We start from the raw sequence: 16,179 nt of genomic DNA on the forward strand, positions 1-16,179 counted from the left end.
TATTAGCTCCATTTTATAAAAGAAGAAACTGAGGCTCATAGAACTAAGTAGCATTCCAAAGGTTGCATAGCTACTAAATGGCAGAACTGGGATTTAAACCCTTGTCTTCTGACTCCTAAATTCATGTTATTCTCGCTATGCTAAAAGGACAGTTACTGGACTTTTGATTTTATTGGCATGGGGAACTACAGGATGAGGAAACTTTTTCTACCAGTGCAGGTTGGCAACTTCTGTGCAATTTATAGTCTTAGAGAGTTTCCTAGCATGCTGAGAAATTCCCAGGAATACATAGCCAGTAGGTATCAGAAGCAGGACTTGAATCCAGATCATTTTGGTCTGAGGCCAGCTCTCAACCTATTACACCATGTTGCTTTTATATTATACTATTTAAAATATGATAAAACACTTTAGAGAACTCCAAATTAAGTGATTTTGAGAATTCACTTTTGACTGAAGGTAGCAAGAGATCGGAGAAGACTTGATGAAAGAGGTGGTAGTGTTCATGTTGAGCTTTGGAGGATGAGAACGATTTCCTGAGACAGAGATGAAGTAGGGGATGAGATAAGTACATTTCAGGAATGATACGGTATGAGCAAAAGCTTAGAGGAACAGAATTTTTAGGCTTGATTGAATAATCTACAATAAAACCAGAAAGGTAGGTTAGGGCCAGGTTGTAAAGTGCCATAAAAGCCAAAGTCTTGAATCATATGACCAACAAGATGGAGGACTAGACATTTCCTCAGTCAATAAATAATTATTTATTAAAGTTATATTAGGGGCGGGCCTGAATCCACTAGTATCCTGTTGGTTTAGGTTTGGTGTTGGAATGAAATGAGACTCTCATAGATCATTCATCATTTAACAGAATTGAGCTTTACATTAACCTTAACATAGAAGGTCTATATTCAACTGAGATAAAGTAGCACTCAGCCTGAGTAGATATGGCCCCTCTCCCCTCCTTATGAAAAAAGTGTCTGATCAATAGAACAGGGAAGGGTGACTTGAGCAGCCTAACGTCAAGTCAGAAGGGCCTGGATGGGCCTTGGGAGACCAGAAACCCATGACAATCTGGCCTAAAGCCACCAGGAAGCTGTGTTAAGGAATGCTTGACTTGAGCCTCAGTAGCCTGGGACACTCAAATCACAAGGACTGCCTTTTCACCTTTAAGGGAAAAATCTAACCCATGTGGAAGGGGGAACCTTGGTAAGTAGTAATCTTATTATAATTTACTATTTTCTAGGCATTGTGCTAAGCACCAGGAATACAAAGAAAGTAAAAAATGAAGTCTTTGCCTTCAGAGGTCTTAAATTCTAATTGAGGAGACCACCAAACAATCTTACACACACACACACACACACACACACGATATATGCAGTGTAAATTGGAGATGATTTCAGAGGAGGCATTAGCAGTGGGGGAGAAAGTGAAGGGGGAGGCCTCTTGCAGAAAGTTCAATTTGAGTTGAATTTTAAAAGAAGCCAGGGAATCCAAGAGGAAAAGGTGAGGAAGGAGAATTGCAGGTATGAGACAGCCAATGAAAATGCAGAGTGAGATGTAGTATCATGTACAGCCCATATGGGGTCTAGACCCACAGTTTAAGAAGCATTGAAGGGATTGGGAGTAGGAAAAGTTTAAGAAGCCCTGTTCTAGAATATCCAGAAGAGAGCAGCAATTAGCAGCGTCAGAGGTTGCAAAGAGGTTAAGAATGATGATCAAAAAAAAAGGACATTAGATTTGATAAATAAGAAATAAGAAAGTGAGTGACAGGGGATATAAGTGGAAAAAAGCAAAATTACTAAGGGGCTCAGGGGAAGAAGGGGAAGACAGTTAAATGCCTAGAACATAAGCAGGTATTATTACCTGGAAAAAATACTAAAATCAGAAAAGAAGTTGGTTACCAAGACACTTAAAAGATTGCAAATCTCTAAATAAATACCACAAAACAAAAGAAATTAAGTCAGTACCTGGTGAAACACAAAACCCTGTGGATTTTCAAGAGAACTGCAACAAGATATTCTTGATGGTTCAAGAGAAAAATCAGAATCTTAAAAGCAGTTAAGGGAGAACAAATAGCAGAATTTGACCTCTGCAACTGAAATAATCATTAGAATAGGAAAAATTTGATTTCATGGTGGTAAATCTCTCCAGTGAAGTGAAAGAGAAAACAACCAGTTTGGAATGCAAATATACTGAAGTAAAAGACAATTTAGAATTAAAAAAAAAAACAAATGCTAGAACACTAAAAAAGCACATGATTTCTATACAGGCAAAATACATTGATCTTGGAGACAACTTTAGGATCATAGGCTACATGGATATGGGAGGCATAGAGAGAAAGTTATCATAAGGTTGAACAAAAGATGTGTCGTAGATTCTTTATTTGGCATATCATTAGAGATGGTTGTATTGCCCACTGTGATGTGGGAGTTGGGTATAGGATAGAGTCAAGAAATTAATCTTGGCTGTTTTCATCTCGAGACATTGAGAATATCTAAGATATTTTATAGGCAGAGTACTACACAGGCAGGTACTGAAAGAAGATGAAAGAAGAACTTAGGGATAGAGAAATAGATTTGCGTGTACTTTATTCATTGATAGTTATTGAATCTATAGGAGAACATTGGTTTGCCCAGAGTACTGCTATTAAATTGTTAGTAGTTTGATGCAAAAATAAGTGAGGCCAGAGAGATAAGATCTAAATTAGGTAACAATTGCTTCTTAGAAGCTCAAATCAGAGACTGTATTGAAGAGTAGGTCCTAGTCCACTGAAGAGGAGGCTAGTTTTTTAAACTTGTTAACAAGAGGTTTGCTAGTAATTATAGTAAATGTAGATTCTTTTAAGTGCAGGTAGCAGAAATCAAGGGGTCCAGGAACAAAGTAGCTGACGAGTTCACATGAGGTTCAGAAAAACACCTCTCTAAAAGAGCTTTAACAGTGAAATAAATGGAGGGAAATGAGGCAGTAACAGAAATTGAATTACTCCTACCACCCATCTCCTTTGCTTCTATTCACATGTTAATAAGTGGGGCTGGAGGAAACCATGAAATGGTGCTGACATTATCCATATAAACTTATATTTTCTAATCTCAACTGGGCCCTCTATGCAGCAAGCAAATGTTCTATTCCTTCCCAGTTGATTTATTGTTCCACTCTCCAAAGACCACCTTGTCTCTCTTCAAGCCTTCTGTTGCACCTTCTCTAGTACCCTCTTAGCTAAGGACTTGGCCTCATAACTTCACTGAAAATATGGAGGTATAGACCTCCCTCTTTTCCCCTCCTTCTCATCTTGTACCACTGAGACATCTTCCTTGTGATGTTTAAAAGGTTCAAAAGACACAGTTTCTGGGTAATTAATCATTTTATTAATAATGCTAACATTTTATTAACAAAAGGGTCATTGGCACTCTTGAATGCCAAAGACCCCTCATGGAATCCACTCAATGCTTATATGTCCTTGGGAAGGGTGTTCTTGAGGGTGGCAATCAACTCTGATTGGTTAACAAGTAATGAGAGAATGAATATTATAATGAGAGGTGGACCTATTCCAATGAGGATCCTGGTATACATGACATTGAGCACCCAAATCTTGGTCAGAGACTTATCAATTTCTATATTGCCCATCTGACAAAAGGGGGAATCCACATTTTCTCAGACCTGTCTGAGTAAACACAGTGAGCAGGAATCTACCCATTCATGGGTGTGGTCTTTTGACTGAGGCCAGGTTTTACAGAACAAATCCTTTTACTAAGAGGATTTGTTCTGTGAGTTTGGATTCAGTCAAAGGGCCAAACCTGGGGACCTAGAGGGCCACATGTGGCCTCAAGGCCACAGATTCCCCACCCCTGTCCTAAATTAAGAATTTCTTTGTTGTCTTTGATTAGCTTTTTACTTTTTAACTTTTAATTTCTTGACTGTCTTAGCTTTCATGGCTGAGTAACCCTTTGAGTAAGATTTCCCACACTGATTGATTTCTGGATAAGGAAGTAGAAAAGGAGAAAAACCTTGGGTTTTTGTTCAATAATTAGTTATTAAATACAAAAGAGAAACATCTTTTCTCTCATCCTCCACTATTTCCTCTTTCACTGTGGTCTCAGATGAGGAGATAGTTTTTCTCCTTGCCCTCTACATACAGCCTTGATCTAGCAGATGTCCCTACTATCATGCCCATTCTTATCTTCAATTTCTCTCTATCTACTGGCTCCTTCTCTGCTACCTGCAAACATGCCACATATCTCTCTCATCCACAAAATCATCCTCATTTGATTCTACAATTCTGATATTTATCATTCTATAGTTCTTCTTCCCTTCATGGCTAAGTTCCTTGAGAAAACCATCTGTCCTAGGTACCTACACTTCCTAATCCCTTACTCTTTTCTAAATTTTCTGCAGTATGTCCTCATCTTTCAACTGAAACTGTCCTCTCCAAAGTTACAAATTATCTTTCAATTGCCAAATCTAATGGCCTTTTCTCAATCCTCATCCTGCTTGACTTCTGCTACACTTGCCCTATCGATCATATTCTCCTCCTAGATACTTCCTCTTCTTTAGGTTTTCAGGTAGATAATAGTTAGAAATAAATAGGAACAGTTAAAGATGAAGGTGAGAGAGATTATGAAGAAGGAAGGCAATAATTTATGAAGGTGAGAGCCGTAGGATCCTAGTTAGAGAGCCTGGAATAGTTGTGATTCACTGTGATGAAAGAAGGCAGACTCACATAAAACACTTTTTCTTTGTTTTACTCTGATCATAAGAAATAAAACAAGCATTTCCATTACATAGTAGAATGGGGCAGGGGTGGGAGGTGGAGGGGAAAGTGATTGCACATGAAACTGCAAATCTATTATGTACAACTTGTTATTCCTTTTAAATATACGTTAAAGTTATCAAGATGGCTGCCATTAGACACAATTATGTATATATGTAAAATCGTTCTATACGTGCTTCCATTTATCAGTTCTTTCTCTGGATTCAGATAGCATCTTGCTTCATGGTCCTTTGTGGTTAATTTGGGTATTTTTAATAGTCAAAATGACTTAGTTACTCAAAGTTGTTCTTAAAATGATATTACTATTACTGTATGCAATGTTCTCTTGGCTCTGCTCATTAGGTCTTCATTATTTTGTGCAAATCTGTCCATGTTTTTCTAAGATCATCAACTCATCATTTCTTATAGCACAGTAGTATTCCATCATGATCGTATAACACAACCTGTTCAGCCATTCCCCAAATAAATAACTAGTTCTTTGTCACCACAAAGAGAGCTATTATAAATATTATAAAACATACAGATTCTTTTCCTTTTTCCCTAATCATCGTTGGAAATACTTCTACTCTGAAATACTTTAAATTAGATGTTACTTCTGACAGGGAATTCCCCTGACAAGTGCAACTCAACTTCGATTGGTGGACATTTAATGAGGTAGTAGGCTAACAGCCCTCAGCCCTTCCCAGTCACTTCATCCTAAGGGGAGGAGGTCAGCTGAGGATTGGCCTAGTCATGAGGTATGAGCCCCCCTTCAGCAATCTGGGCACCCCAGTCCAGTTGTCTCTGGTTTGGTTCATGAGTTAAGTGACCCTAAAGTATAATGAAGGGAAGCAAGGACAGGAGACAGACAGACAGACAGACACACACACACACACACACACACACACACACACACACACACACCTCTGCCACAAAAAGGACTTAACCTACACTAGATCCTGTTTATTTGGCAAACAGTAATCAGGTTCCCAGTTGGGTAGTGCCCAGCCCAGATGCCTTTAAAAGAGCTGGAATGTTTTTTACATTCTTTACCAGGGAGGGCTTCTCTTTAAGTTAACCTTATGACTGAGAAAGGAATATTATAAATTATTATTAATAACTAAATAATACGGTATTAAAATTAATTTATCTCAATAACCAGACAGGTTAAATACTTAACAGGGAAAATTAAAAATGAATATAAAGCCAAGATATGAAATTTTAAATGAAAAATTTTAAGCACTATTTTTTCAATATCATGGTTCTCTTGGTTTTTACCTATAGTATACTTTTAGAAACAATTTTTTTAATACTGAAAAAAATATGGGCTCCTTTTTTTGTTTGTTTGGGTTTTTGTTGTTGTTGTTGTTTTAAGCAGTGGGGTTAAGTGACTTGCCCAGGGTCACACAGCTAGTAAGTGTTATGTGTCTGAGGTCGGATTTGAGCTCAGGTGGTCCTGAATCCAGGGCCAGTGCTCTATCCACTGCGCCACCTAGCTGCCCCTGGGCTCCTTTTTTTTGAAATGGTATCTTGTCTACCTATTTTCTTGGCTTCTCATTTGGCAGAAATAGATGGTTAAAGAACAAGAGCCTAAGTTTTAGTAGAAACTTTAATAAAAATGTTTTTATTAGCATAAAAATGAGCATGTAATAATGATTTTTTTTTAATTTTCAGGCATTTTTTATACTTGCACGGGATATAATGACAAAACTCAACAGAAAAATGGTTTGTATCTTTTACGGTTTTTAATTTTCTTATAGGTCTTTTATTATTCAACAAGCATTTAGTAAGAGTTTACTACTATGTGCCAGCACTGTGCCAAGATCTATGGATATAAAGAAAAGCAAAAACAGTCAGAAAAGGTGTTTTAAGGATGTGATTATCCAAGTGAACATGAGTGATAGGGATGGAAATACTCTTTGAACATTGATCCTCATCTATGTCTGGAAGCTTTGATTCCTTTTCTTGACAACATTATTAAATGATCTTTGGTAATGCAGAGATTTCATTGATAAAAATCCAGAATTACTGAATTTTTAACTGAATAAATGAAATATTGAAATGAAATGTGATAGACATTTATGTAAATATATAGCTCTGGTCTTATAGTGTGCTTAATCATGAAAGTATCTCAGTGACACACAATAGACAGTTTTGGTATTTTAGCTTGACCACTGAATAAAATCTTTGAATATAATGCTTTTGATACTTATCTTAGAATGCCAGGATATGCAAGCAGTGCTATTACAATTAGGCATGAGCCCTATATTCCATTGCCTACTATTTCTGTAAATATGGCAGCAAGAGCTTCCTTTTTATTATTTGGATTATTAATCTAAACGTTCTCTAGCAAGGTCTTTTTTTTCCCTTTGTCTCTTCCTCCCCCCCAAAAAAAAACAGTTTGAAGGGTTTTGAAAATTACCTTATTACCTTTTGCCAAATACCTTTTTAATATGATAATTTTCTTGTCGAGTGTGGGGGTGAACTATGACATCATCTGTTGATTAATTTTATTCTATTTTCTCGTCTTTAGAATGACAGCAATTCACCGGGGGCAGGAGGACCAGTGAAAATAACAGAAAACAGATCAAAGAAGAGCAGTTTCTTCCGCTGTACACTCCTTTGATAAACTCTTAATAATGGACTACAGCACACTGAGAAGAACATTTCCTGCTTTTCTGAAAGCACAGGGTCACATAGCCCCAGAGACATAATACCACCAAGCTGCCACTGAGAGCTCCATGGAACTCAGATTTCTTTAAACAAAATACAACATGGATTATGGCCATGTGGCCTTTCAGCAGGTCAGGCTCTTTTCCTCAAACATGGAAGCAGTGAAGTGGAGACACACGCAGGAGTTAACTTTTTGTTTGTTTTCTTGCCTGTTGCAAAAGCTGCTATCTTTCTTTTAACTTTGCACATCAGTGTTAGTCCTTGCCTGTTACAGCACAATCATACACTTGTATTTGCACAGTTTTGTCTTGTGAAGTTCTTAGCAGATTTGTGCATTTTCAGGGAAGTTTACAAAAGAGAAATTTTTAAATTTACACAAATTCAGAGACTTCATCTGGTTTATAGGGACAAATATAATTTGTAGTATGTGCTTTGAAGGGCTCTAGTCTTATGTAAATTTCTTAAAAAGAAAAGTTGATGCTAATGAGGTTTTTTTTTTAATTCAAGAAAATGCACTGGTCTGTACCAAGGCCACTACTTCTTCCTCTCTTCAGAATGTAGGGCTTTGCTTCATTCTTGTCTGTTTGACCCCACAGGTATTGGGAGTAGCTAAGAGTATAATTTTCTAAATTTATATCTTTTCTTCTTAGTTTGTAAAAACTGCTCTAAATCACTTTTACTTGACTGTTCTAAAAATATTTGATGCAGTGTGGTATAATGGATGAAAGTTCAGTCTCAAAGTCAGGAAGACCTAAGCTCAAGTTCTCTGGGACTGTATGCCCATAAGCAATCATTTTACCTCCTAGTCAGTGCCCCAGGTTACAGACAAGTTACTAATTCTTATTTGTGGGGGGAGTTTCTCCAAGGGGGTTCTCTACAGGTGACCACACCTGACTGCACCCCAATACACTTTCCTCTTCCTCTAGTTTTTTTTCTTAGCCTCCTCTTCCCTTCTCCCTTGTCTTAGCTCCTTACTTTCTTTTTAAAATTTTTTTTTTTATTTTTAGGCAGTTGGGGTTAAGTGACTTGCCCAGGGTCACACAGCTAGTGTCAAGTGTCAGGCAGATTTGAACTCAGGTCCTCCTGACTTCAGGGCTGGCGTTCCATCCACTGCACCACCTAGCTGCCCCCTAGCTCCTTACTTTCTGTCCAATACTCTTTTGACTTCCATATGTGACTTTTTTTTAATTGAGACCTTGAAATTTTTTAGATATACTGTGGTATGGCTGGAAATTTTTTTTTAGTGGCTTATGGTAGTTCCTCCATAATATAATACTCATAATTTTCTTCTTGGATTTACAGCCCCTTTGCTTTTTGATATCTCCTTTATACTAACTATTTCTAGCATAAACTCTGACCAGGGTTAGCAGGAGTTAGTCTTTTAGCTTGCAGAAAGCTTACCTGTATAAAGAGAGCAACCTGAGTAGATAGTGTAACTTTGGGAAGTTTTAGGGAGTTGGATTTTAAAAACACATATATGCATAACTGGATTTAGTGAAGCTTCTAGTAAATAATGCCCTTTTGATAAAGAAAACACAAATAATGTTTTTAGTTTCAAAACAGCTGTTATTGGATCTGTAAAACCTAGTTCCATCTGGTTACATTCTAAGTTACCGAGTATAAAAGTTGATGGTGTTATTTATGGGAAAGCCAGCCAGAAGCTTGCCAGCCTTTTCCATTGAACACTGATCCCTGCTATACTCTGCAGGGTTTTTTTTTAAAGGAAAAAAATGTTCATGGAGCAGAAATAAGAGAAATTAGTGGTTATTAAGGTGCCAGATTCAGGTCAATGTAAACCCAACAAAGGAATGATAAAAGGATGAATAGGTGAAATGTACCCTTGTTAAGAATTTTTTTATTTGTATACTTGTTCTGTTTTACTACAGTCACTATCATAATTGGTGGGTAATAGGAAAAAATTAATTGGCTGTCATTACTGAGAATTTTTTTGAAATAAGATTTGTCATTAGGATGCTTTGACAGGCTTACCTGTCTCCATGTTTCAAAACTTAAACACATTTCACCAGCAGTAAATATGCAAAAAGCTATTTCTGATTGGTGTTAAGATCTTACTACCAAAAATCATCAATCTTTTTAGGTTTGATGGTTGAGGTGTTTATAGATGAAACAGTGCTCCTTGTTGCTACTTCCCATAAAATAATGTTTCCTTATAACTTGACTATAAATCATTATCTGTTATTCAGATGGATTTTTTAAAAGAAAAAAAAATCATGTTCAAAAATATCCCTAACCATTTTGTATGTCCTTTCCGTTGTCTAGAAAAGGGTCAAGTAGTTAAGTTTTCTGTAAGTTAGTAAAGTGCTTTCTATAAAGGCAAGTGTTATGACACCATTTATGAATGTAATTATCTTTCAGTAATTTACCTCTGACTATTTGGTGTCTTAATACTGATTTTTATCTCAGGGGTTGTCTGCAAACCAAAACTGACATATTCTGTGGTTAGCAATGTTGTTGGTTTGTTTTTAATAGAATGCTTTGCCTTTGTTTCATTTTCTCTCTGGTTATGCCCTGTATATGTTAATGCCTAGTCTCCATGAATTTCCCTCTGAAAGAGCCTGTGAAAGTTATGAGTCTAAAATTTTAGCTTTTTGAAGTAGCAGCCATTTGGGGTATTTGCTCTGTTGTATAAAATCAAAATGTCATTGCTATTTTCTTACATTTAGCCATGCTCAATTGTATATAAATTTGAGGTGAAACCATAGGAAATTTCACTTTATGCATGGTAAAATGATCCAGTAAATATTTCATTTTGCTTAATAATGTTCATATAATACATTATTTTTTTCTATTTGTAGAAGGATTTAATAACAGACAATTTTGTCTGTTCCCTGCTGAAACTGAAGAATTCTAGTTTCACGTGAACATTTTTTGGTCTTATAAATAAAGTAAAATACAGATATTTGCAGCAGTATTAAGTGGTTCAGTGGCTGCACTTTATTATCAATGTGCTAATTTTTTTATAATGGTTGGTGTAGACCTTTTCAAATATAGTCTGAGTGTCAGACAATGAAAAATGTGCTGTATCTAAGTAGCATGTAAATCACTGATTGTACCATTTCGCTGGGAACCTATTTTAGCTATATTTTACTTTAGAAAAACAGATAACAATAAATGGTATGTTTTGCCTGTGCATCAGTTCCTAGGTGCTGCAGGTTTTCTTACTATCCATATGAACATTTTGTGCAGTCTTTGTAAGCTTTCGGAAGACTATTATCTTTACTTTGAAGGACTTTTTAAAACTATACCTCAGTTTGAAAACTAGTATTCTAATATCTAGTAGAACAAAAGTGAGCCAGCTATTATACATTTTACAAAATAGTAGATTTATGTTTTGCTTAATTTAAAGGCATCATTAGTCTTTAGGTAAAAGTGGACATTTCAAGTTTAGACTAGAACCTATTATGTTATGTCCAATAATGCAAAAAAAAAATTTATTCCAGCTCTTTTTAAAAATGTAGCTGTGCAATATAATAAATTTCTGCAAAAGTTCCTCCAAGATTGCAGCTTAAATTTTTAGGTTCTCAATGGTAATCATCTCTATTATGGCTAATAAAGCTTTGGATTTAGGATTAACAAGTGAAACATTTATCAGATTTTTTTTCCTTTTTTCTTTTTCTTTGGATTTTCTTTTTCCATGACCAAGACTGTTTTATATAAATTTCGTACTTAACCTTTGAAAATGATCTTTCATACTTAAAGTTAAAAACATGTTTGGTTTACTTATACAAAATTTAGGGCATTTATTTCTAGTTGACTTTGCAAATGTCTCTTTTTAGAAAAAGCATTTCCTCTTCTTTTTTGCACCATCTGAAAGAAAAGGGATGCCTCAACATGTGACCTACAGGAACAGGATGTTAGTGAAAATCACATTCTTCGACTAGCAGTTTTACAGTAAAATTAAAATGTTTTTAGCCTAATAAAGTTGATGTTTCTTGATCACTATGAAAACTTATCTTTAATCTCACTTTCATTTAGTGAAATGTGCAGATATGAAGCTTAAGAAATAATTATTTGTAGTTATTTTTCAGATCACTTCGTCTCTTACTCTTGTGCCACATTTGATTACATTTAATTATGCCAAGAAATAACATAATTTCCATTTCATTTTCTTAGTTTCCACTGAATTTAATTATTTCAGTGCATTCCTATGGCCTTACAAATGGGTGTTTTTTGTTCATTTGCAACTGACACTGCTGAAGTAGAGGACTCCAACTTCTTTAATGCAATATATAGTTTAAATATTTGACTAAAAAACAAAACCCTAACAGAAGAGGCTTTAGTTTTTCAATAGATTTGCCCTACTCTCTGTGTGTTTAAGCACATTTTATCTCTGCTCCAAAAGCTTAATGTGAAAAGCTCCTGCAGATAAATGGACTTGTTATGTGGTTAAATTTGTTTGGATCTAATCATTAACTGTGTACTGATATTGATGCTGTGTTTAAAAAAATGGATTTTATTCCATGTCAACTTTTTTTACAACAATATGTCTAAAATAAAGACTACATAATTATGAAATACATTTCATTTCATACTGTTTGAAATTTCCTTCAATCTACCAAGAATGGAAAAAATCTTAGCTGACTGACTCAGTATTCTCAACAAAAATGAAGAGACACAATACACAAGCTGCTCATTCAAATGGAGTTGTCTCCTAATCCGATTTCTGACTGTTTTGAAGTCACAAAGTAAGAAAGGTGAGTGCTTCATGCAACTGCATAGGGAACCAAATACTTGAAGCCTGTAAAGATGAACAGGAAAGCAGTAAGGAAAATGGATTTTATTTTTAGTCTGATGGACAGAATAAAGTAAAAATTTTCTTAAATGTCAGTTATAACTTTTTTTCCTTTGTAAGCCAAGGTATAAGTATTAAATAACACTGTTTTATGGGTAGGGCATGTTATGTGAGTGAAATTTTTGGATTTGCAAGTATAAGATTACATGGAAAAAGGATAAAGATGATGGGAATAAAGTCTGGGAAAGCTAGTAAAAAAAAATTAAATAAACATTTAAAAAAAGATGAGGGAGAAGAGGTTATTCCTTTTATATAATTAATTCATGAAACTTACTTCCAAACTTGGATGATTCAGTGTCATTCCCATTTGAATAATTCTGAAAAGTTGAAAGGCAGAAAAAGAGATTAGCTCTCTAATATATACTGGTTAGAAAGTAATTCTGATCTATATAGAGGTGGTTGTTCATTCGTTTTTTTGGTTGTGTCCAACTCTTCATAACTTCATTTGGGGTTTTCTTGGCAAAGACACTAGAGTGGTTTGCCATTTCCTTCTCCAGCTCATTTTACAGATGAGAAAACTGAGGCAAATAGGATTAAGTGACTTGACCAGGGTCACCCAGCTAGTAAGTATCTGAGACCAGATTTGAACTCAGGAGGATAAGTCTACTTGACTCCAGGCCTGGCATTCTATCTTTGCATCACTAGCTGCCCCCTACGTAGGGGACAAAACTCTAAATTGATAATCACACTGACAAATCATTTCTGAACTTTAATGCTCTTCATTTGCAACACAAATAATTCTAAAATTGTTAGTACTTTCATGGCTATTGCTCACCTTAATTTTTTAGAAAAATGTTGTTTCAATCAGCCAAGAGCCACCTTCTCATCCTTCTATTCCAGTCTGTCTCCCAGTTGAGGACATAATAAAAAAAGCCATTACAATCATATATAGTCCACCCGAACAAGTTCCCACACTGGCCATGTCTAAAAACAATTTTGTCTCATTATTCATTTTGGGTAGCATATTTCATCATTAGTTCTCTGGAGTCATGGCTAATGGTTACACTGATGAGAATGAGCATAATGGTATTCCATCATATTTGGATGGCATAACTTGTTCATCTACTTCACAGTTTATGGGGACCTTCTTAGATTTCCATTCTTTGCCACTTCAAAAAAAGCTATAAATATTTTTGTATGTTTTTAAAGTCTATTCTATTTAGGACTAATCCCTCCCTTAATCTGCCTCCCTCTTGTTCTCTCTCTCCCCTTCTCCCCTTTCCCTGTTAAGTGCAATGTATTTCTGTACCCAACTCTGTGTGTGTATTATGTGTGTGTATTCTTTCAGCAAGTTCAGAAGATAGTGGGGTTCAAATGTCAGCTACTCCCTTGATTTCCTCCTCCTTGTTTGTATAGATATCAACTTGCATATGCTGATTATATGAAATAAATTTTCCCTAACCTTCCTATCCCTTTCCTCACCAGTGTATTTCTCTTCCCTTCACTTTCCATCCTTCTTTTAAGATTATCAAGACATAACAGAACCATCCTAGGCCTTCTGTCTAATTAGACACCTTTTTGACCTCCTGATGATGATATAGTTCAGAGGGACAGGTATTGTATCTGCATATTTGAATGTAAGCCATTTATCCTTGTTTAGTCTTTTATTATTGTTCATATTTACTTTTTTATGTTTCTTTTTACTCCTGTGTTTGAACTTCAAAGCTTCTGTTCAGCTCTGGTTTTTTCATCAGGAATGTTTGAAGACTTCGTTAATAAAAGGTCCATTTCTGTCACTGTAGCATTCCACTCGATTTTACTAAATAAGTTAGTGTTGGCTGTGAATGCATATCCTTTGCCTTCTGGGATATTGTATTCCAAGTTCTCTGCTCTTTTTTAATGGTGACTGCTAAATCATGTGTGATCCTGATGGGCTCCTTGGTACTTGAATTCTTTGTTTTCGGCTACTTGTGTTATTTTTTCATTGACCTGGAAATTCTGCTATTTGGCTGTGATGTTCTTGGGAATTTTCATTTTGGAGTTTTTTTAAGGAGGCGACCAGTGGATTCTTTCTGTTCCTACTTTGCCCTCTGTTCTAAAAGATCTGAGTGATTTTCTTTTAAGATTTCTTAAAATAGGACGCTTAGGCTCTATATTTGGTCATGATGTTCAGATAGTCCAGTGATTCTCAAATTTTTTTCTTCTGGATTTGTTTTGCAGTTCAGTTGTTTTTGCTATGAGATACCTTAATTTTTTTCTATATTTTCAGTCTTTTGACTTCATGTTAATATTCCATGTTGCTTCATGGAGCACTGGCTTCTGTCTATCTATCTACACCATTGTCATTTTGGGTTGTTTTTTGTTTTTGTTTTTGTTTTTTGCTTTTTTTGGGTGAGGCAATTGGGGTTAAGTGACTTGCCCAGGGTCACGCAGCTAGTAAGTATCAAGTGTCTGAGGTCACATTTGAACTCAGGTCCTCCTAATTCCAAGGCCGGAGCTCTCTCCACTGTACCATCTAGCTGCTCCAAGCCCATTATAATTTTAAGGGAATTAGTTGCTTGGGCAAAGGTTTATACTTCTTGCACCAAGCTATTAATTCCCTTTCCAGTTCTTTCTTTCCTAGGTCTTATTTTTTTTCCATTAAAAATATTTTTTCCTTTTTCTTAAACTCTTATATCATCTTCTCTAGGAATTTTAGTTGAATTTTTCTCAAGCTGCATATTTCCCTGAAGCTTTGCTTATAAATATTTGGTAGCCATTTTCTTCTTCTGGGTCTGTCTTTAGGTTCCCTGCCACCACTAAGTTCCCTGATTACCATACCATACTAGCTTTTTATGGTGGGATTCTTTTTTGGTTTGCTCATTTTTCCAGCCTGCTTCTTGCCTTCAGACTTAAAGTTAGGGCCTAGCTCTGTGTACTTTTGGAGAAAAGGTCTGGGCTAGGGTCTTGTTACTGCTTTCTTGAAGGTATTGAATATCGTGCTGTTCTAGGATCTCAAGGACAGGCTGTGTACCTGCAAGCTTTCGTTACTCTCAGCGTGGTCTAATGAAGGGCCAAATATGTTTATTTCACCTCCTTTTAAATGCAAATGTCTGATCTTAGTTTGGGTCTGAGCAAGAGTAGACTGCTGTTGGACTGAGTCCTTGTCAGCCAGCTAGAGAGTTCTACTGGTTCAGTGGCAAAACTGTAGGCTCCCCTATGATTGGGTATTCCTTACCTGGTTATTTCTCTGCAGGCTGGGCTAGGTGCTGAAAATGAGACCCTGCTGTGCTTCTGGGTTCTGAGCCATACCTCTGCTGCTGGCTTCTGAACTTCTTTATTTCTGAAACAGGGCCTCCTTACCCAGAAATGTGTAGGTCCCTTCCCCCATCCCAGTAGGTACCCTTTAAAGTGGATCCAGTGCCCTGGATTTATGATCTGGTGGTAGGCAACAAAACTACCAATTTACACTTTTTTCCTTCACGGTACCCTGGTACAAATATAGGACCTCCTCTTGCCCTGGTACACAGCCTTTCCCCAGGCATTAGAGTACTTCGAGCGCAACATGCTTGACCCAACCCCCAGTAGCCACAAACCTCCTGTCTGTTTCCCTATGCTGACCTGGACTGAAGAAATGATTGATTGTGACTTTGGATTTCTCCATCAAGATTCAGTCTGGTTCTGTTTGAAGGAGTGGTGTGGACCTCATATTCTGCTTCCTACTGCTCTGCCATCTTGGCTCTTCATCTATTGCCTATCTTTATGTCTCAGTTCCTCCTTCCTTTCTTACTCTCTCCCACCCACTTCCTCACGGAAGAAGGGAAATAAGCATTTGTTGAGCACCTGCTATGTGTGCTGTTCCAAGCACTTTACAGATATCTCATTTGATCCTCATAACCATGGAAAGTAAGTGCTGGATGCTAGGTGCTATTATTATCCCCATTTTCCAGTTGAGGAAACTGAGACATACAGATTAAGTAATTTGCCCAGGGTCATACAACTAATAACTAAAACTAGATTTGAACTCAAG

General features: G+C 36.4%; 1 protein-coding gene across 2 annotated transcripts in view; it reads left to right on the forward strand.

Annotated features, from left to right (window-relative positions):
- RAB8B (RAB8B, member RAS oncogene family) overlaps window positions 1–11,957 on the forward strand; it is a 76,350-nt gene extending 64,393 nt beyond the window's left edge. For both annotated transcript variants that reach the window (XM_020968653.2, XM_020968652.2), the window contains 2 exons: window positions 6,419–6,469; window positions 7,278–11,957. In XM_020968653.2, coding sequence (XP_020824312.1) covers window positions 6,419–6,469; window positions 7,278–7,370 — 144 coding nt within the window. In that variant the 3' untranslated portion in view covers window positions 7,371–11,957. The remainder of the gene's footprint in view (window positions 1–6,418; window positions 6,470–7,277) is intronic.
- Window positions 11,958–16,179: the final 4,222 nt, after the last annotated feature.

Source organism: Phascolarctos cinereus, unplaced genomic scaffold, assembly GCF_003287225.1.
Source record: "Phascolarctos cinereus isolate Bilbo 61053 unplaced genomic scaffold, phaCin_HiC Scaffold_3;HRSCAF=262, whole genome shotgun sequence".
Classification (NCBI taxonomy): domain Eukaryota; kingdom Metazoa; phylum Chordata; class Mammalia; order Diprotodontia; family Phascolarctidae; genus Phascolarctos; species Phascolarctos cinereus.